Source organism: Mobula hypostoma, chromosome 7 (assembly GCF_963921235.1).
Source record: "Mobula hypostoma chromosome 7, sMobHyp1.1, whole genome shotgun sequence".
Lineage (NCBI taxonomy): Eukaryota > Metazoa > Chordata > Chondrichthyes > Myliobatiformes > Myliobatidae > Mobula > Mobula hypostoma.
This window is the reverse complement of record NC_086103.1, coordinates 129,315,438-129,337,382: the sequence shown is the minus strand read 5'-3', so window position 1 is coordinate 129,337,382 and position 21,945 is coordinate 129,315,438. Positions and strand designations below refer to the sequence as shown.

Here is a 21,945-nt window from a genome sequence, read left to right as displayed (position 1 = left end):
TAAACTTTAAATTATTTTTCTCCAACAACAGAGATGTGTTTTACGGTTAATTGTATTGCCTTAGTTTTGCAGAAAGGCAGAAAAGGTTTTTTTTGGTAATAGGTGAGTCTTTTGCTTCTGCAATTACTCATGTGTAATATTAACTTTCAGGAACAGAACTAAATTATTCAGTCCTTTGAATCTGTTCTGGTTTAATTAAGCCATGGGTGATCTATAATGCCATTCTCCTCTTTATCTTAACAAAAATACACAAGTCTCAGCATTAATACTTTAAATTGACTAATCATCAACTATCTACTCTACTATGGAATCTACTACTGAAAGATTTTTTTTTGTATCTTATGAAAATTTTCAATCATCTGAATAATGTACCCAGAATTAAATTTTAAACCTTTTGTTATAACTTGATATCATTCTGGCACCCCCTTCCAAATAGTGAATGTCAACCATGGTCTTGGTGATTGACAAGGGCAAGCTTGAAATTGAGTAACACGCACAAAATGCGGGAGGAACTCAGCAATTCAGGTAGTTAATGAAAGTGGATAAAGAGATGACTTTTTGGGTTGAGGCTCTTCATCAGCACTGGAAATGAAGAGGGAAAATGCCAGAATAAGAAGGTGGGCAGAGGAGGAGGACAAACTAGAAGATGAGGGGTGAAGCCAGGTGCATGGTGAAGAAATTTGATAGAAGAGCAAAGTGAACCATGGGAGAAAGGGGAGGATCACCTGGAGAGGCAGGTGAGAAGAAATGGTAAGAAGCCTGAGTGGGGAATAGAAGAAGAATGAAGGGGAAGGGGAAAAGGGGGAAATAAAAATTAAAGAAACTATCGGAAGACAAAGTGGATGTTCATGCCATCAGGTTGGAGGCTACGTAGATGGAATATGAGGTGTTGCACCTGAGAGTGCCCTCACTGTAGCAGAAATGGGATAACATGTTGGAAGAGGAATGGGGATAGAAATTAAAATGGTGTACTCCTGCCCCTATTTTCTTATGTCTTTATGTAATATATCTTTCTAGAACTGAATGTTATGCTCCAGATGTCTTTTATAAATGTACCATCCCCTCTTGGCTTCTCATTTCACCAGCCCTCCCGTGTAGCTTCTCACTTCATTCCCCCCCCCCCCACACACTCACCTTCCCCTTCACTTGGTCTCACCTATTACCTACTAGCTTGTATTCTTGTGCCTCTCCCCATTTCTTAATCTGGTTTCTACCTCCTTACTTTCCAGTCCTGATGAAGGCTCTCAGCCTGAAATATCAACTGTTCATTCTTTTCCATAGATGCTGCCTGACCTTCTGAGTTCCTCCAGCTCTTTGTGGCACTTGTCGTTGTTACACATAGCGCTAGTCGGGTATTTGAAATATAACAAGCACCTGTTTGGTTCACTCAGAGATCAATGGATGTTCCCGTATATACACACACACAACTTCCAGTGAAGGTCACTGGTACTGCTTTCACACCCAGTCCAGACATCACTGATATCCTGACCCTCCAGAATATATCCTGCTGAAGTCCTCTGTAATTTTCATAAAAACAAGTATTTCAAACAAATTGTATTTCACTTGAAATGCTGCAATGAAAACCTTTAGGACATGTCCTGTTGTATAGAATATTACTGAGATTTTAACGATATGCAAAGCCATAATTACTGCTGAACAGCCTTGGACAGATTTTGTAGAAGACTAGTTCTGAATTTTTTCACAATTCAAAATTTCTTCATCAGTTCCTCGAAGGGTGACAGAGGCAGCTGCGTTAGGGGCAGTTCAGAAACGCTTAGACAGGTACGTGGATGATAGAAAAATGTAGGAGAGAAGGGTTAGATTGATCTCAGAGTAGGTTAAAAAGTAGGCACAGTATTGTGTGCCTTCAACGTGTCTATGCCCCTTGTAATTGTGTGTACTTCTAACAGATAACCCCTCAATCTTACATTCCACAAAATAAAATCCTAATCTAGCAATTTCTCCTTGTAAATCAGGCCCAAATCTGGGCAGCATCCTGGTAAATCTTTTTTAGTTTAATAACACTGTACACAATTCTCCAAATGTGTCTTCATCAAAGTCTAACAGAACTACAACATGACTTCTCAACACCTAATAACCTCAGCATATCAAACACCTTCACTATCCTATTTACTTGTGATGCCACTTTGAGTGAGCTTGGCACTTGCGCGTCTAGGTCACTCTGTTCTCTAACACTCCTTTAGGCCCTCCTGTTCACTACACAAGTCTTGCCCTGGCTTGATCTCCCAAAAATACAACATCTCACATTTGGAACAGAGAACATTACAGCCCACCCTATACTGTGCCTACCTTTTAACCTACTCCAAGATCAATCTTACCCTTCCCTCCTACATTTTTCTATCAATGCCTCCTAGCTTCTACGACTCATTTACAAACTGGGGCCAATTAACCCGTCAATCTGCATGTCTTTGGAGCACCTGGAAGAAAGACAAATGAAGATTACTGGATGGGTGGGGGCAACAGGGAGAAGCTGATGAAGATTAATGGTCAGTGCAGACTTGATGAGATGTCGGGCCTGCTTCCGCGGTGTATCCCTCTGACTTTATATATATTCTAGTTGTCTTGAGTGCCAATGTTCAATTTTCCTTTTAATTTTTGCCATATTTGCTCGCTTTTGGCAATTTCTGTGCTATGACTTGAATGCCTCTGCATGTTTTACTGTTCCTTCGTGGATGCAGTTAGATGACCTATTTGGGTAGGTTAGACTTCATGTGCCACAGTTTTGCCCCTCGGTTTCCATCCTGAACTTTCTGACGTTGTCTACTGAATCATATACATCTCTGTAAATAAATCTGGATACCCTTAAGGTTAATCTCCAGGTCGGTGGTGAAGAAGGCGAATGGAATGTTGGCATTCATTTCTGGAGGAATAGAGTATAGGAGCAGGGATGTGATGTTGAGGCTCTATAAGGCGCTGGTAAGACCTCACTTGGAGTACTGTTTTGGGCTCCTTATTTAAGAAAGGGTGTGCTGACGTTGGAGAGGGTTCAGAGAAGATTCACCTGAATGATTCTGGGAATGAGAGGGTTAACATATGAGGAACGTTTGACCACTCTTGGACTGTACTCCTTAGAGTTTAGAAGAATGGGGGGGGGGGGACCTCATAGAAACAATTTGAATGTTGAAAGGCATGGACAGAGTGGATGTGGCAAAGTTGTTTCCCATGATGGGGGAGTCTAGTACGAGAGGGCATGACTTAAGGATTGAAGGGCGCCCATTCAGAACAGAAATGCAAAGAAATTTTTTTAGCCAGAGGGTGGTGAATCTGTGGAATTTGTTGCCACGGGCGGCAGTGGAGGCCAAGCCATTGAGAGTATTTAAGGCAGAGATTGATAGGTATCTGAGTAGCCTGGGCATCAAAGGTTATGGTGAGAAGGTGGGGGAGTGGGACTAAGTGGGAGAATGGATCAGCTCATGATAAAATGGTGGAGCAGACTTGATGGGCCGAATGGCCGACTTCTGCTCCTTTGTCTTATGATCTTATGTATTTTGTTTTCATTGCTGCAAATGTAAGAATGGACTTTAGAAAAATTGCATTTTTGTGCTATGTGGTCCTTAAGTACAAAGTAACAGTTGGACAAATATCTATACCTGTGTTTTGCTTGTAAAATTATTCTAAATACTTAGATTATTCATTTATATACCCATGGAAAATGTCCCAAGCCATTTTTCTTCTAAGTCTTTCTGAGTTTGAACAGACATGTTTTAATTAAATTGAAGTGTAAGTGATTCTGGGATTTGACAAAATTAACAAGTTTGAATAACTATGTTGTTCAACTGAACAATGAATCATTTACTTTTTCATGAGACATTTGGGCTAGTTTTCCACAGTATTCCAGTTTGTGTTCAGTTATTTTCAAACAAATACATCTATGCAGACTAGAAAACAAACGTCTCTCAAGTATGTTGTTAAGTTATGTGTATGTATGTGTGTGTATATACATATATTCTTACGACTTCTGAATGCAAAATAGAAATATCATTGAGATCAGCTGAGTTACACTTTTTCCTCAAGGAAAACGGGAATTAAAAAGAGTGTCTTGTTACCTCATGATTTTGTGAGGGCAAGGCGATTAGGTATGAGAATTTAAACGTTCTGCAGATGGAATATTCTACTAAAATCCTTGGAAGATATGGAAATAATTTGGTTATATTGGAAATGTATATGCTTTAAGTACATAATCGTGACCACATTCCTTGATTGTATAACTATTCAGTTCAGCTTTGTATACTGCACAGTTCAAGTAAGATGATGACAAATTGTCATAAATTGTCTGTAAAGTTAAAAGTCCATTAATCTAAATGCTTTGCAAGCAAATGTTTAGTTAAATAATATTGAGCATTAATTTATTGATTCTCTTGCCATTGTAATGTGGATAGGTTTGCTGTAATTGAGGTATTCCTTTTGCTAGCCTTGAAAAAATTGGCAAGTTTTCTCAGATTCCTACTCTTAAATATGGAGCAGGCAGCCATTTCTCCCTAAACAAAGTAATAGTCAAATAGGATTGCGTAACTTGTATATATTGAGCACTTACTTGAATCTGCCTCCTTTAAAAACTTTGATAATGCAAGTTTTTTGTCAAAAAATCCCAAGGCAGTATTTTACAAAATCTGTATCACACCCATTTGTAGCTTTGTCATCCTTCCAGTCGTCTGTACTGCACAATATTGCATGTGATGCTTTTGTTAAAACTGATAAGTTAGAAGGGGAGCAGGAAGGAGGAAAGATCTCTGAAGAATGGGGAGTAAAAGTAATTAGATGAGAAACATGGTGATGGTGTAAAGGAGGTGGTATTATGATAACACTCACAACACGCTGAAGGCGTTTCGGGCCGGAACGTCGACTCATCGTTTCCACGGATGCTGCCCGACCCGCTGAGTTCCTCCAGCGTGTTGTGAGTGTTGCTTTGACCCCAGCATCTGCAGATTATTTTGTGTTTGGTATTATGATAAGATTCTTTTGGGGTTTAAAAAAAACAAGATACTTCTGTTAAGTGACATGAAACATTTTGTTCCATTAGAAGCAAATATTAAAATCACTTGTATCATTTTTATATCAGATATAAAATTGCTAATTTGACACAGAACTGCCCATGGAAAAGTCTGAAATACTTGGCTGTAAATGGTTTTGTTTACAAATATTTGATACTCATGAAAAAGCTTTTGCTTAACATTTTATTTCACTCCCTCTTAGAATTCGGTATTGGACAATTCTCATCTATAAGTGGCATTGCACTAAAATATAGCTTTGTAGTTTTCTTCGCATTGACACTCGACTGAGCAAGAATGAATATTCTGTTTTTCATGGTGGAAATAGAATCTGAGAGGTTAGATGCTTAACTGATGAACACATTTGATAGAAATAACATCAGGCGGGCAATGATTTTTTTCCCAATTAGAACCCCCACTTTCCCCTACCCCCTCCACAACTTCTGAACACTCGACCTTTATACAGCTTTTATATATGAACAGGCATTTGGAAGCCTAGCGAGATTGATTTACTGGCTGTTGCAGACAGCTGACTTTGATGCTCGTTGGAATTTTGCCACATAGAATGCAAGACTAGTACATTCTAATTACATAAGAAATAGGAGCAGGAATAGGCCATCTGGCCTGTCAAGCTAGCTTCGCCATTCAATAAGATCAGAGCTAATCTGGCCATGAACTCAGCTCCACTTATCTGCCTTTTCCCCATAACCTTAATTCCACAGCTAGGCACAAATATATCTAACTGTGTTTTAAATGTACTTAATAAGGTCTGTACTGCTTCCCTGGGCAGAGAATTCCACAGATTCACTATTCTGTAGGAAAAGCAGTTTCTTCTCGTCTCTTTCCTAAATTGCTTCCCAAAATCTTGAGGCTACATCCTCTAGTTCTATTCTACTATAGCAGTGGAAACAACTTTCCTGCATCTAATTTGTCTATCCCTTTCAGAATTTTACATTTCTAGAAGGTCCCTTCTCATTCTTCTGAATTCCAGTGGGTATAGTCCCAGATGATCAATCTCTTCTCATCCCCCTCATCCTGTTCACTTCATCACTCCTGCTGTATCCCCTTCCCAGCCATATCCCCTACTGCTCCCACCTCCTTTCATGTTGTCTATTTTGTAAATCCTATATTCAGATGTTAGTCTTTTGATTTTAGATGGCGGTACTGAAGATATGCTACAGCTCACTGGTAAATCGATTAAAGACACTGCTTCTAACATCTTTCATGAAGCAGATCGTGTTGAACTATCTTCGCAGACAGTGGGGAGGCAAGTGGAGGTGAGGCTGATTCGTGGGATGAGCTGTCCTGAGGCATTGTGAGGTGTGGTGTGTTCAGGCTGCCAGGTTTGCAGACAGAGTTTGTACCACTACCGGAGATGGAGTGAGCGATTTGGAGAGGAATCAGTGCGGAAGAGTTTCGATGCTCATCCACCTAACTCGGGTGCATCGCTCCAAGTGCTGAGCCAATTGGGTGAGACCAAAGTCGGCTTTGGGCGGGGCGGGGCAGCCCAGGCGTATCGGGGTGCCTGGATTTGGTTCCCGAAACGTGGCACTACTCAGTGCTTGGACAATTTAAACTGTCCTGCTGAAGGGTCTCGGCCTGAAATGTCGACTGTACTTTTTTTCCATAGATGCTGCCTGGCCCATTGAGTTCCTCCAGCAGTTTGTGTGTGTTGCTTGGATTTCTAGCATCTGCAAACTCTCTCCTGTTTGGAATTTAAACGTCAGCCCAGATAGACGAGAAGCCTGAGTGTTGGGGACAGAGGCGAAGGTTGAGCTGATTTTAGTTGCTCTCCTGCATTCCTTCCTCTGTGGCAATAAGGCTGTGAACTGATACAGCTACTGTCCGTTTTTGCCCTGCTGGTGTGAAAACTGGGGACCAAGGGTTGTCTTGGGCCTATTCTGGCTGTATATCAGCTTTGTTAAGAGTGACAAATCAAAATTTAAAGGGCTTCTCTAGACTTCATATTTCCAACCAACCACTGTCGGCATCTTCTGCTGTGAGGGAATTTGTTTCATTGGCACATTTCTGACTTGCAAACTGTTTGGGTTACGAACAGTTTTCGGGATTGGAACCATACCACGACCTGGGGAGGACTTGTACTTTAAATTAATGGTAACATTAATAAAGTTTATGCTTTAATAGTTATAACACCTCAGCAAATTCCAGAATCATTAAATTTAGAATTGGGTGAAATCCTTGTGGCTTCCTGATCTGAAACCCATGGAAAGTTCATGCTTCCTCAATTTTAGACAGTGAGGAAGATGCAGTCGCCCGCCTCTTTGCAGACAGTGGATTTGCATGGAGGTTGTGGAGAAGGATGCAACGGTCTGTGTCCTAGTTCATCCCCAGCTGCTGTGTATCAAAGAACCCTGTGATATACAGATTGTTTCCAGGGGCTCACACTGAGACAGACCTCAAGTACTGCTGGAAGGTCATCAACTTAGTGAAAGACGTCCTTTGACCTGCCTAAAACTTGGTCTTCCAGTGCAACGAGCTGTCCGTAAACAAATGCTGCAGGCTGGTAAGGTCCAGGCTGCAGGAGTACGTGCTGAGTGTGGACTGGAGCTCAGTGCAGCCAATGCCTAAGCTCTGTGGGAGAGGACTAATTTAGCCACCCTCTGTTGCTGCAAATGGAGGGTGGGGAAGCTCCTCGAACAACAAAAGGGTTGTCACCTTAGGGAGCCATGAGATCGGCAATGAGGCTATATTTGTTTGTGTTATTTTAAAGTTCACCCCCCTGGCATACCAGAATAAGCCTACTTTTCCAGGTTTTTCTCCTTCCACTACCAGTTGGCTAAACTTCTCATTTCTGCTCCTCCTCTGTTATAATCCACTTCTATGACAGCAAGTGTTTTGTTTTCAATTTGTGGTAATACTTGGCACTCCCACTTTGGACCTCTTGAAGCCCTATAAAGTCTCGGTAAAATTGGCAGTGTAGTGGTTAACATGGCGCTATTACGGCTTGGGCCATTGGAGTTCAGAGTTCAATTCTGGTTCCCTCTGTATGGAGTTTGTATGTCCTCACTGTGAATGCGTGGATTTCCTCCAGGTGCTCTGGTTTCCTCCCATGTTTTGAAGATGGTTAGTAGGTTAATTGGCCATTGTAGACTGTCCTGTGATGAAGCTCGGGTGAAGTCGCTGGGTTGCTGGGTGGTGCTTGTTCCGTGCTGTATCTCTGAATAAATAACCATAAAATGTTCTTCCACTGTAGCTCTCCGTATTTCCATCCTATTTGGATATTGTTAGGTTCCTTCTAGTTGTTATAATTATTGATTTTGATGATAATAGAATCCATAATACAATCATTTGCTTAATTCCATTCTGTGCTAAGTTTTATATAAATGTGTCTCAATTTACTAGTTCCCAGTTATGGGTGAGAGGGATAGCTGACCAGTCTTACTGCTTTCTTTCATCGGATCCCTCTTATTGCAACATGCACCTGAACTCTGGGGTTCTAATGTTTTTAACTGATCTTCCTAAATGTGTATTGTTCTAAATCTTTCTATTGTGTATTTTCTAAACAAATGCTAACACCACCCTTTGCGAGTTTGAATGTGATGTCTTGCTCTGATCTCAAAGACTCACCTCTTGCATTGGTTTCAGAAGAATTGCAGTGATTTGGAGTTGGTGCCACTAATTTAAGGGCAGTCACAGACAAGCAACAAATGTTTGTTTTGCAATTAATCTGGTTGTTTGGCAAAATTAACATTTAAAATATATGGATTTTTGTTTAAAGCGATTTTTTTCAAGCTTATTTCTTGACCTTTTTTTTGAAAAAAGATCAGATCTTAGATACCATGCCATTGTTATAGTAATGATATTACGCCATCTTATGCCAACAAATAATGAAATGAATTTTGCATTGGAGAGCATCTTAATAATAGTACTAAATTGACCTTTAGAGGTCAGTCACTGCTGGGACTTGGAAGTTTAAAGTGTAATAAAAGATGCAATTGTCATGAAGAACATCTGATTTTGCTCAAGTCTGGTTTCTGTCTCTTCAAATTTGAGAAAGATTCAAACTATTTTAAATTTTTGAGTTAAATACTCAGAAATGAAAAATGTTTTTCTGTTTCAAATCTTCAGTAAATGTCTAGTTATATATCAAATGCTTTGCTTTATTAGTGCAGTTCACACTTGCCGGTATCTTGGTCTGGTTCTGCTTTCCAGAAAATGTGACAGGTTTTCAGCTATTAACCATAAAGAGCTGATTTTTAAATGCAAATCTAGAATGAATATCCAGATTACTCCAAATTTAACCAAATGCTGTAGCTTTATTGTAAAATCCAGCTGTTGTCCAAAAGCCAGAGTAATAAAATGTAATTGTGCTTTTGATATGCTGTACAATAGAAGTGCCTCATTCTGGTTGAGTGCTTTACATCCCTGTTCTTGATATTTGTCATTTCGTTTAAAGTTATGCAGCTTTAAAAAAATTTTGTTGCTTGTTCACAGCAATTTCTAAAGTAAATTTAATTGAACTCTATTAAATTTGTATCCAGGTTGTTAATCAAGTCCATCTACATTGGTAGTTCTGCCTTAAAAAAATGGTGGTGTTCTCTCATCGTGGTTAAACCACCATGCCCAATATAGTAATTTGCTACAAACCATTTAAGTTGCAAGATTTATATTTGGAGTTAATAAGATGTGGCCAAGTGGTTAAGGCATTGGACTAGCTACCTGAAAGTCGTGAGTTCGAGCCCCAGCTGAGGGAATGTGTTGTGTCCTTGAGCAAGGCACTTAATCACACATTGCTCTGCGACGACACTGGTGCCAAGCTGTGTGGGTCGTACTGCCCTTCCCTTGGACAACATTGGTGCCCTGGAGAGTGAAAACTTTCCAGGCGCAGATCCATGGTCTCACAAGACTAACGGATGCCTTAAAATGTGAGCAATGCTTTGGAATGATGAAAAGTGGCCTCTTTTGCAAAGAGTTGCTAACTGAATTGTGTTTTTTTTTAAAAAAGGTAACTTTGGAAAATCCTGGTTAGAAGAGGCTGCATAGTATTAATTACCTACGCTTAGTAGAATGTAGATAACTTCGCAGATAATAAGTAGGATGCTGTTTTTGGAAGCTAGTGGCTTATTTCAGAAATGTATGGCATGATGAAGAACGATTTACAGTTGTCCTGAATAATCAAGAAATGATGGCTTATTAATGCAGAAGACATTTGACAAGATGTTTTTCAGACGTATTTAACTCTTATACTGAGCCATTTTCTGTAAGTGAATTCTATCCTCAATTTATTTCCTCAGTCCCTCATGACTACTTGATGCTGTGTAAACGTGCAGAGCTTTATGTAACTCTGGGACAATATGAGAAAGCTCTTTGTGATGGAGATGTGGCATGTGCACTTAAACCACTAAAGGCAACGGTAATCCATTGTTTTCTTGAATGACATAAGAACTTGCATCTTTGAAAGACTGAGTTGGCAGTGTTCATGCCATGTCTTTTTCTGTATTTGATTTCCTGATAGGGGCATTTTTGGAAAGCTGAAGCTCTTGCTGAATTGGGTAGAATTGAAGAAGCTTTAAAGGAATACTTATACTGCCTTGCTGTGAGACCAGACTGGAAAGCTGTAAAACTAAAAGCACAAAAGGTAATTTATGTTTGTGCCTGCAACTCTCCACCAAACTATTTGAGCTTTTGGATGGCTATAGGTAAGCTAACATTATTCATAGTTCCTCTCTAGCACATGTGACTAGTGACTTTTATTCATGGAGAGATGATTTATCTATCTGGTTGGCTAAAAGATTGATCACCAGTCACTTGTCAAATAGACAAATGTCACTAGGTTTCCAAAGCTTTCACTCTACTTGTTTCTCAAGCATCTTCATTTCATAACTCGTGGCTCTGTACCTTCATTTCATTATAGATCTTGTGTGATATGTTTGTACCCGTCGTGGAAAATATGGAGGACACTCTGCTAACCAACATGCGAGTGCAGGCAACCTCTATCAGACCCAAGCCTACTTTTCTCAGCGCTTTTAGTTCTGCATCAGTTGTCAAAGGTGGTATAGCTGCTGGGCCTTTTGAGGTATGTATTAACTTTGTCTCTTAAGCATTTTCTTTAAGTATAAAACAAACTCATTTAAGTTCAGAACAAACAATTGACCTGAAACTCAATTTCTATGGCAATCTGTTTTATTCGGGATCATATTCTTAGTTCAATCTATTCTTGGATCTTACTAGTTTCACTTGCTAATTTGAAATCTAAAACCAAATAATGTTACATAATGTGGGGAAAATAAGGGATACTACTCTGCATATGTTGGCCAAATAGAACACATGAAGGCTTGTACAGTGACTAGTGAGTTTTATGGAAAATTGTGAGTGGATATGAAAGTTAATTGTAACATTCTATTTTATTTAGTCAGAAAATCTTGATAAAGGGGATATTTCTTTTAAAATAATGGCATGGATGTTAAAGAATATTTATACTGTTAAAAACCTAATATCTATACTATCTTTAACACATATACATTCAGTGGTCACTTTACACTGGTACACCTGCTTGTTAATGCAAATATCTAATCAGCCAATCGTAGCAGGAACTGAATGTATAAAAGCATATAGACGTAGTCAAGAGCTTCAATTGTTGTTCAGACCAAACATAAGAATGGGAAAGAAATGTGATCTGAGTGATTTTGACCATGGAATGATTGGTGTTAAATGGGCTGGTTTGAGTAACTCAGAAACTCTGGATCTCCTGGGTATTTCATCCATAACAGTCTCTAGAGTTTACAGAGAATGGTGCCAAAGACGAAAAACAAAAATCCAGTGAGCAACAGTTCTGTGGGCAAAAATGCCTCGTTAATGAGATGGGTCAGAGGAGAATAGTCAGACTAGTTCAAACTGACAGGAAGGCGACAGTAGTTCATAACCACGCTTTACAGCAGTGGGTGTAAGAACATCTCTGAATGTACAACGTGTTGAACCTTGAAGTGAATGAGTTGCATCAGCAGACGACCATACAGGTTCCATTACTGTAGCTAATAAAGTGATCATCGAGTGTATAGGTGAGCATATGGAATGCTAGTGTGTGAATTATTTTCTTTCTCTCCTTGCCAGTGTTTGATCAAAGTGAACAAAATTGTAGTCCAGGAACCAATTGATTTGAATCAAACACTAAAAACATCCAAGATAACGCTTGGTGAAAACTTTCTGCCAGTTGACACGGTTCCATCCTGGCCAACTGATGACAGTAAAAAGAGAAAGCTATCAAGTGAGACAGAGTTCTGTGAAAGCTTCAAAAGACCCAACAAAATGGTTAAAAAAGGTTTGAGGATATTTTAATTTTTGTTTAATTAACATTTTCAACTCAAAATGTTCTTTCTCTTACGTGCCACTGATGGTGGTGATCATAGTAGCATAATGTGAACATTACAATTCAGGTGGAGGATCTTTCAGCTGCCGAAGTTAAAATGAATGAACACTGTTTTTACACCTCTTGATCTGGTTAATATTCCATCTTACTAAAACTTAGCTCTAGAAGAAAACTTTGTATTCATTCTGTTTATTTTCCAATCAAATTTTAAAAAACATTCTTTTTCTCTTAACTTAGATGAACTTGCTCCATTGACATTTAATAATTTCAAAGCTTCAGGGGAGATACCTGAGAAGCTTGTGGATCCATCTGATTTTGAATGTTCTCTTTGTATGAGGTATTTAAATTTCAAATCTCTTCCAAGTATCTGAATATCAAATTAATCAGAAACAATCTCTGTAAACTGCATAAAGTGACAAACTCACAATGTAATTTTAAAGATTTTGTTAAATTTGAGTCTTTTCTATGTAAAATACCTCCTTCCATTCAGACCAAAATACAGAGCATTAACTAATTTTCAGAGTATATTTTAAAATGAGTAAGGAACATTACAAAATTGATCTGAATTTAATTCAGGAATATTACAAAATTGATTGAGGTTTAACGCAGGAACATTACAACATTGAGATTTAACAAGAAACTACAGATGATGGGATTTGGAGCAGAAAAAGAACTGGAGGTGCTTAGCAGGTCAGGCGGCATCAGTGGAAGGAAATAAACGGTCCTCATGCCCACTCTGACTTATTTTTCCTCTGCCTTCACTGCCAGGGTGACGCTAACATAAATTGGAGGAACAACACTTCATATTCTGCCTGATTAAATGAGGGCATTACATTGACAACCTTTTGTGTTGTTTTCAGTCAATCCGTTATCCGTCTTGTCATTTCATGATCTTAAGTCAATTTACCTCCCATGTGGAATGTAATTTTATAAATATAAAGTCATGTGTGCATGTGTACTTGTGAGCATTAAAGTAATGGAGCCACTTATACCTGTATAAAACTCGTCCTTTCTTTCTCCTCTTTCCCCCCCCCCCCACCCCTTGCCTCACCTCGCCTCGCCTCAGATTGTTCTATGAACCTATCACCACTTCCTGTGGGCACACCTTCTGCTTAAGGTGTTTGGAACGCTGTCTGGATCATAGTTCCAGATGCCCGCTTTGTAAAGAAAATGTTGCCGAGGTAGGTGTTCAAAATTTAAATGTGCTTAATATTTTGAAAGGAACAAAATTGTGTTGTTCCATTAATTTTAATGAGGAATTAAAGGATTTTATTTCATTTGTACCCAGTGTTAATAGATAAGGAAACAATTGAAAGAACTTTCAAAATAAATAATTAGTACCTTTACACTCCCAACAACTGCACATAGAGCTTGCTTGTGTACACTTACTCATGGTACTTAATATCGTTATTAGGCACTGGGCCTCAAAGGGCGAAATCAAGGCCTCTTACAAAAGGTTGGTCAAAGAGATAGTAGGTTCACAGATTCAGAGATTATGAAGGATTACTTCATACTGAAGTAATTACTGTAGCTGCATTACTGTAGCTGCAGCAACCAGTGCCAAGCTAATCATATTTAGGGGATAGATTGGAAAGGAGATGACCTCAGAGTTGTGAGGCTGGCGGATGAAGAAATCTTGATACCGTGAGCTGTATTTCAAATAACAATGAGTTGGAGTACCGAAAGGATACAGAGAACTTAGTAACACAGTGTCGCAACAACAACCATTCCTCCTTCAGCAAAGTAAAAGAGTTGGTCATTGACTTCAGGAAGTGGGGTGTGGTTCAGATGCTCCTGTCTTCACCAATGGTGCTGAGGGTTGAGAGCTTCAAGTTCCCAGGGGGGATCATCACCAATAACATGTCATGGTCCAATCATGTAGATGCCGTGGCCAAGGAAGCTCCCCAACACTTCTGATCCCTCAAGAGGCGAAAGAAATTTGGCATGTCCATGCCGAACCGTACTAAATTTTATAAAAGCACCATTGAAAGCATCCTATCCTGATGCATCAGGGTTTGGTATGGTAACTGCACTGCCCATGATCGCAAAAACTGTGGAGAATTGTAGACACAGCTCAACACATTATGGAAACCAGCCTTCCCTCCATTGAGTCTGTCTACACTCCTCACTGCATCAGTAAAGCTGCCAGCATAATCAAAGACTCCACCCACAATGGACATCCCCTCTTCTTCTCCCCCACACCCTTCCATCGGGCAAAAGATACAAAGGCATGAAAGCCTGTACCACTATGCATGAGCAGTTTCTACTCTGCTGTTTTAAAAGCTTTGGTTCCTTAGTATAGTAAGGTAGATAATGAGGAATCTTGATCTCATAATCTATTTCGTTATGATCTTGCATCTTATTGTATCCCTACACTGCCCTTTCTCTGTAGTAATTACACTTTCTTCTGCAGTTATTTACCTTGCACTATCTTAGTGGACTGTGTAATGATTTGATATAGTACCTAGAACAGTTCATCGCAGTACAGGCCTTTCAGCTCATGATCTTGTGCTGAACTAATAAACCTACTCCATAATCAATCTAACCCTTCCCTCCTACACAGCCCATAACTCTCTATTTTTCTTCCTCTGCAAGGCAAGCTTTTCTCTGTACTTGGATGCATGTGACAATAATAAACCTATTCCAATTCCAGTCTGGAAAATGTCTGAAACATTAGATCCAGTGCAGCATAGGCTGGCCTTGTTCAACTGGCCACCAACTTAAAATGACACAGTCAGTTTGTGACCTAACTTTCATTTATTCCTGTTCACCTGTCACCATGTTGTTGATCAGCATTGTCTGTGGTTAAGCAATACTTCAGTTTAAAACTTCTCCCCTTTCTGGTTTCAAATCTTGCCCCTGTACAGGTTTCCCCCGCCATCCAAAGGTGGAGCATTCCTATGAAACGGTTCGTAAGCCGAAATGGCATAAAGCAAAGAAGCAATTACCATTTATTTATATGGGAAAATTTTGTGAGCATTCGCAGACCCAAAAATAACCTACCAAATCATGCCAAGTAACACATAAAACCTAAAATAACAGTAACATATAATAAAAGCAGGAATGATATGATAAATACACAGCCTATATAAAGTAGAAATACTTTTCCACTATCATAACTGAACTGTTCTCCGTAGTGAAAATCTCTCACAAGTGCCGTCGGCAGAAAATCTCGCGCAAGCGCTGTTGGCAAGAACACTCTCTCCAGTAACCTTTAAGCTATGAAGCTGCCAAATCATACCAAATAACATGTAAAAATACACAGCCTATATAAGGTAGAAATAATGTACGTACAGTATAGTATCACTTATGGGAATCGGGAAGATAGCTTGCCGAGCACACGGATGATGGTGTGTTAGACCTAGTCGTCGCAGGTTGGGTGGTGCAGTGGTCCCCACCCTCCGGGCCACCAAGCGACACATTGCCGCGAAGCATGCAGAGGTCCAGCGGTAGCCGGGAGGTACACAGCACATCTTTAAGAAAAAAGCCGAAATAAACAAGCTAATTAATTAGGTGCTGCCCGACACGTAATTAATTAGCATGTTTATTTAGGCTTTTTTCTTAAAGATGTGCTGTGTGCGTCCCGGCTACAGTTGCATTTTCCACGAATCGGTATCTGTCCGTGGCTTGGGGGTTGGGGTGGTGGGACACTGGGGTGTCATCTCGTCGCCTGTTTCCATTAGGGCAGGCAGCTCATCCTCTCCTATGACTGCCCACCTCGATGTCAAAGGTCGAGGTTCATCGTCTGCTGTGGCTGATGTGGAAGGCTTGCTTGACTGCTGAGCCTCGCGCATTTTTCTATCACACAGTTCTTTAATAAGGACTCAAACCATCCTGCAAATATTTCCTAAACCGACGTACCCTTTCAAAATTAAAGTCGTACTTTATCATTACTCATTCGGTTTCGATTGTTATCCTTTTTTCTTCCAATTGCATCAGCTCTTCATCTGTCAGTTCTTGGTCATGGGATGCCAAAACCTCTTCAATATAATGTTCGTCAGCTTCCACAAGCCAAACTCACGTTGTCCTTACTTCATTCACCACGATCAAAAAGCTTAATTATGTCTAGTTTTACTGTAAGTGTAACACCCTTACGAGCTCTTTCAGGCTTTTCTGATACCATAAAAGTCATCTTGCAAACGGCTGCTCACGGGCACGTGTTAAAGCAAAGCAGTTTCCAATCCGGGGCAGAGCGGCTGCTCGGGGCGCGCTCTGCCTTTTATCGTGCGCTGAATTTTTTTTCGTAACAGTGAAAACACCTTCTGAAAGCGAAAACAGGGTACTAATGTAGGTCTTTCGTAACAGTGAGGTTTCGTAAAGTGAACGTTCAAAAAGCAGGGGACACCTGTAAATGTTAATACATTTAACCTTCGATTGAAAAATTTCACTGTCCTTGTATATATTTTTATCATTGTTCGGTGTTACCAGACATCAATTCTCTTTAATTCTAGTAACTTGATTGTTCCTAATTGTAATTGTTCAAACATTGGCGGAGTCTTAAACAGCAAAGGTGCTATGCTGTGGAATACCATTTCCAAATCTCTATCCCTCTATCTGTATGATGCACCTTAAGATTTTCCTCTGTTGCGTACCTTTTAGCTATTTGCCCTTCTATCCCCGTATTGGGTTCAGTGTTAGTTTATTTGATAATTCTCCTGCGTGTTTCGATGACTGCTACAATGACAGCATAATTGCAATGTATAGGCAAGATATTTAAATTATTCTTAATCACATGACCTGAAGGCCAGTGAATACTTGGAAGGTTGCAGTGATCATAAGCATTTTGAAGATGGGAAATGTAAGTTTTTTTTTGGCTGAAACCAACTCAAGAACTGTCAGTCTAGGTAATTAGCTAGAAAGTTGACAGACAAAACTTCGCGTTTTCTAGCTGACTATTAAAGATCAAATTAATACCTCCTGATTCGAACTATTTCAGCAGTCTTGCCAAGCACAAAATAGCTTTTACGTGGTTTTAAAGGGTTTTTCTGTATATCATTTTTTAAAAAAGCATTATATTCACTTAGATGATTCCAGTAACTTTCCTTTTTTACTGCAGTATTTGGTAACCAGGGCTTTTGGCAAGGCGTTCCTGATAGAAGAACTGATTGTACGGTACCTGCCTGAAGAATTGAAAGAGAGAAAGAAGTTTCATGAAGAAGAAATGAAAGAACTGTCCAAGTATGTGAAAATTAACATTGGAAGTGTGTTATTTTATATGGGTTTAAAGCTAAAATATAATTTCTAAGCACATCTCTGTAGAAGTGGTGCAGAGATTCTGGGAAATGTGCCTTTAGTTATATTAAATCCTAATTTTCTGAGACATCTGTGCAACTCAAAAGAAAGACAAGGCAATGGCAATTGTGAACTTCCTAAATGTTTGCTATTTTAATAGTTGGTGCCACATAAAATTATGCAGGCCATCTCCAGAATGGCAATACAGACCTCAATCAATCATGAACTTAGCTGTAAGATTGTTGTTAACCAATATTATTTTGCTGTGCTTTGAACTTTTATTGATATCAAAAAAAAGTTTCATCAATAATAAAATCAAACATCGATGTGGACTTGAAAGAATCCTTGAGCGTAATATTTTTTGACTTTGAGGAGCTTTGTTGAAGTCGTAAGTCTTGATTGAGTTTTGCTTTTGGTAGGCATGCATTTATTTTTATCTTTCCTTCCTGCTTAACTAGTATCCTCAATAGAAGGAAACGTGGTCATTCTAACCCAGTCTGGTTTATATAGTACTCCAGATTAGTGAGTCTTAATTACCTTTAAGTTAGAAGGCAGTTATGAATGGGTAATAAATGTTAACATTTGCTAGGATGTCCTCATCCAGTGAATGAATAATAATAAAACATAGATGGAGCTTGTTCACTGGTGCAAGACGAGGGAAGTTTTTTTTTACAGATTAGTGTGAAGTCTGGATGATTACCCATTGACACCAGTTTCTGCGACATTATCTGATTAATGCAACAAAGATCTGTAAAACTTTGGCTGTAGGTGTCTTCTCTCAAGTTCAGCAAAGTGTGTTAAGATATGGAAGTGACGCTGTAAAATTGGAGGAATGCCACTTTTCTACCCCAGTTTAGATCAGGATGTCAAATATCCAGAAAGATAATTAGGACCAGGATTGCTTATCAATTGGAAGGACATGAATCAATAAGTACAATTAACATGGATCTATTAAAAGCAAATAACAAATAGGTCATTTGACATCAACAACTGCCATTTGTTTGTTGCTCTTGAAGGGACAGTGACAATGTCAAATATAGCAGCAAAGCACAAGAAGCAAAAATACTTAATGGGTGTTTTGCTGTTACTTCAGATGGTACTATAAAGGTGGCTAGAGCAGTTGGTCCTTCAAAACACCCCAGTAACCTCATTGACGAATGTAAAAAAAAAGAATGCTGTCAGATTTATATTAAATTGCATGTATAAGTATGTTCCTAGTGCAGAGATTACAGGTGGCCTGGCAGAGAGATTTAAAATGTACTTAGCCATAGGTGAGGTGCCAGAGGACTGAAGGACTGCTAGTGTTGTTCTGTTGTGTAGGAACAACTCTAAGAATAAGCCTGGAAATTGTAGGTCGGTGAGCCTGACTTCAGTAAATTATTGGAAGGTATTCTGAGAGACAGGATATGTAAGTTTTTGGATAGACAGGACCTGATTAGGGATGGTCAACATGGCTTTGTTCATGGTGGGTCATGTCTGACCAATCTTAAGAGTTTTTTGAGGAGGTTACCAAGAAGGTTAATGAAGGGAAGTCACTGATCTAGAAAGAGCTTTGCCAAAGTCCCATGTGGGAGACTGATCAGAAGGTTCAGTCAGTTGGCTGAAGTAGTAGATCTGGTTTGATTTTGGCTTAGCGGGAGAAGCCAGAGAGTGGTAGTAGGTTGTTGACACTTTCTGATTGGAGGCCTGTGATTAGTGGTGTGCTGTAGGGATCAGTGTTAGGTCTAGTGTTCTCTATCATCTATATTAATGGTTTGATGATAATGTGATAAACTAGATAAATTTGCGGATGACACCAAGATTGGAGATGTAGTGGACGGTGAGGAGGGCTAGCAAAGCTTGCAAGCTGATTTGGACCAGCTGGAAAAATAGGCTAAAAAATAGCAGATGGAATTTAATGCAGATAAATAGGTGTTGTACTTCAAAAGGACCATCTAGGGTAATACTTACACAGTGAGCAGTAGAGACACAGGTGTGGTAACACAGGTCTAATTAATTGAAAGTGGCATCACAGGTAGATAGGGTCATAAAGAGAGCTTTTGCTACATTGGCCTTCATCAGTTAAGGTTTTGAGTACAGGCACTGGGACGTTATGTTCAAGTTCTATAAGACATTGGGAAGGCCGAATTTGACTTCTGTGTGTTGTTCTGGTCGCCTGTCTACAGGAAAGATATCAACAAACTTGAAAGAGTGCAGAGAAAATTTATGTAAAATTTGCCGGGACTTGAGGACCTCAGTAACAGGGAGTTGAATAGGTTCGGATTTCATTCCCTTAAGTGCCAGAGAATGAGGAGAAATGTTACAGAGATGTAAAATTATGAGGGGGGTAGATAGGTTGAACACATGCAGGCTTTTCCCTCTCTTGTTGTGTGAGACTAGAACTAGAGGTCATGGGGTTAGGGTGAAGGGAGAAATATTTAAGGAAAATCTGAGGGGGAACTACTTCACTCAGAGGGTGAGACAAGTGTGAAACAAGCTATTAGCGGAACTGGTAAAGGCAAGTTCAATTCTAACATTTCAGAGAAGATTGAATAGATACATGGGTGAGAGAGGTATGGAGGGCTATGGTCTATATCTAGCTGGTAGTGGCATTAAAGGAAAGCCACGAGACTAGATAGGCCAAAGAGCCTGTTTTCTATGCTGTAGTGATCTGACTCTTGAGGTATGTTATATAGAAACTGCATGATAATTGGAAGCCAATTTAATGTCTTTTGAGTTCTTTGCACACCACTTAGTAGGAGAAATATTGGAAGTTAAGGATACAAGGCAGATGCAGCAGGATTCTGATTCTATTGGGTAAAAGAAGAGAATAGATAGGAAAAAATAGCTTTCAATAACTCGGGGTTCAAGTGCCAGAGATTTCTGCAGCAATCTGATGATAATTTAGTTTAGAATTAAATGGTCAAAGCATTAAAGTTGACAGGGGTAAGAAGCAAGGTGAAATACCAGAAGAATTGTGGGTACTTTTTCATGAAGACCATCTCGTGTAGAATACATTCTACCTTACACTCAGTTAAAATTCCTTTTTACAGATGGCTGCATCATGGTTTGATATTTAACTGCACTTTTAACTCTTAGATTTAAGAACTGAATTTCCAACTGTGTCAGCCATTGAGTCCCCTATAATATCAGTTCTGGTTTCTCTTCTAAACATTTCTATAAACAATCAAACCACAAATAAAGGAAATAAACACTGAGTGAATGCATATTACTTTACTTTCGTAGCCTCACCGAAGATGTTCCAATTTTTGTTTGCACCATGAGCTTTCCAACTATTCCATGTCCTCTTCACGTTTTTGAACCACGTTATCGTCTCATGATTCGCAGATGTATGGAAACTGGCACCAAGCAATTTGGAATGTGCATTGGAAGTGACCTTAATGGGTATGTGTGAAGGTAACCTAACTAAGTACACCATGGCATCTTCGGCTCGATGATAATACTTTAAAATTTGTATACGTGGCATCAAGGGCCATTTCAGGTAATGACTTCCAAGACTGGAAATCCATCCTGCATTGACCAGTAACAAGCTTTTAACACACAAGCAACATATTGTATGTTAATTTAGCCTTTTGCTTCATGTATCTTAGCACACTGGCAGCTGCGTCTGCTACTATTTTAACAATGATTACACTTCAGAAATAATTCACTAAGTACAAAGTGATTTTTCTGTGTACTAAATGTGAAGAACACTTTGTCTCATCTTGCCAAAATAAAAGAGCTCTCATTTTTATTTGTGCTGTTCACATTGAACACTTTAGAAAGTCATTTATTTTAGTATAGTCTAAGCCAAATGGAACATTTTCCTAGAGCAAGTTTTGTGATGTCTTGTACATTTTATAAAAAAATTGATTGACGACAACAGTAATGCAAGGGTGGTATATTTTTTTAAAAACATTTTTTAATATGCTGGAAATTTTAAGTAGATATTTTGATTCCTTTCCCATCACCAGCCAAAGTTGAAGAAACTTGTTAATCATTTTACTGAGAGAGAAATTTGAGCAAGTTATTGTGGTGATTACTTCTCTAGCTGAACCAACATAAAAGCAGGGGATAAAGAATACCTGAGTTACTCATGCATTAAGAACTGGCTGACATGATTAAAGGAGCAAATGTTACAATCATGCTAGCAGTTATTGCTCCAAATTTTTTTTATATATCAAGGGTTATATTTTTGTGATGAGTTGGGTAAAGGGCTGATGGAAGACCTACCAAATGGGAAATGGTGGCATTGGATAGATCAGGGGTTGGCAACCTTTTTGCCTCTGCGGGTTGGATCGCATATTAATGAGCGGACGGTGGTCAGATAAATGCCATAAAAAACTTGAAATATGGGAATTATCCATTTAAATACATCTAGTTATGTTTTGCCTCAAA

The 21,945-nt window shown here is 39.2% G+C and overlaps 1 protein-coding gene across 1 annotated transcript in view; it reads left to right on the top strand.

Moving 5' to 3' along the window:
- lonrf2 (LON peptidase N-terminal domain and ring finger 2) overlaps positions 1-21,945 on the top strand; it is a 32,069-nt gene that overhangs the window by 2,064 nt on the left and 8,060 nt on the right. The window contains exons 2-9 of the mRNA XM_063053986.1: positions 10,265-10,383; positions 10,486-10,608; positions 10,885-11,046; positions 12,081-12,288; positions 12,574-12,673; positions 13,403-13,517; positions 17,393-17,514; positions 20,794-20,952. Of these exons, the coding sequence (XP_062910056.1) occupies positions 10,265-10,383; positions 10,486-10,608; positions 10,885-11,046; positions 12,081-12,288; positions 12,574-12,673; positions 13,403-13,517; positions 17,393-17,514; positions 20,794-20,952 (1,108 nt within the window). The remainder of the gene's footprint in view (positions 1-10,264; positions 10,384-10,485; positions 10,609-10,884; positions 11,047-12,080; positions 12,289-12,573; positions 12,674-13,402; positions 13,518-17,392; positions 17,515-20,793; positions 20,953-21,945) is intronic.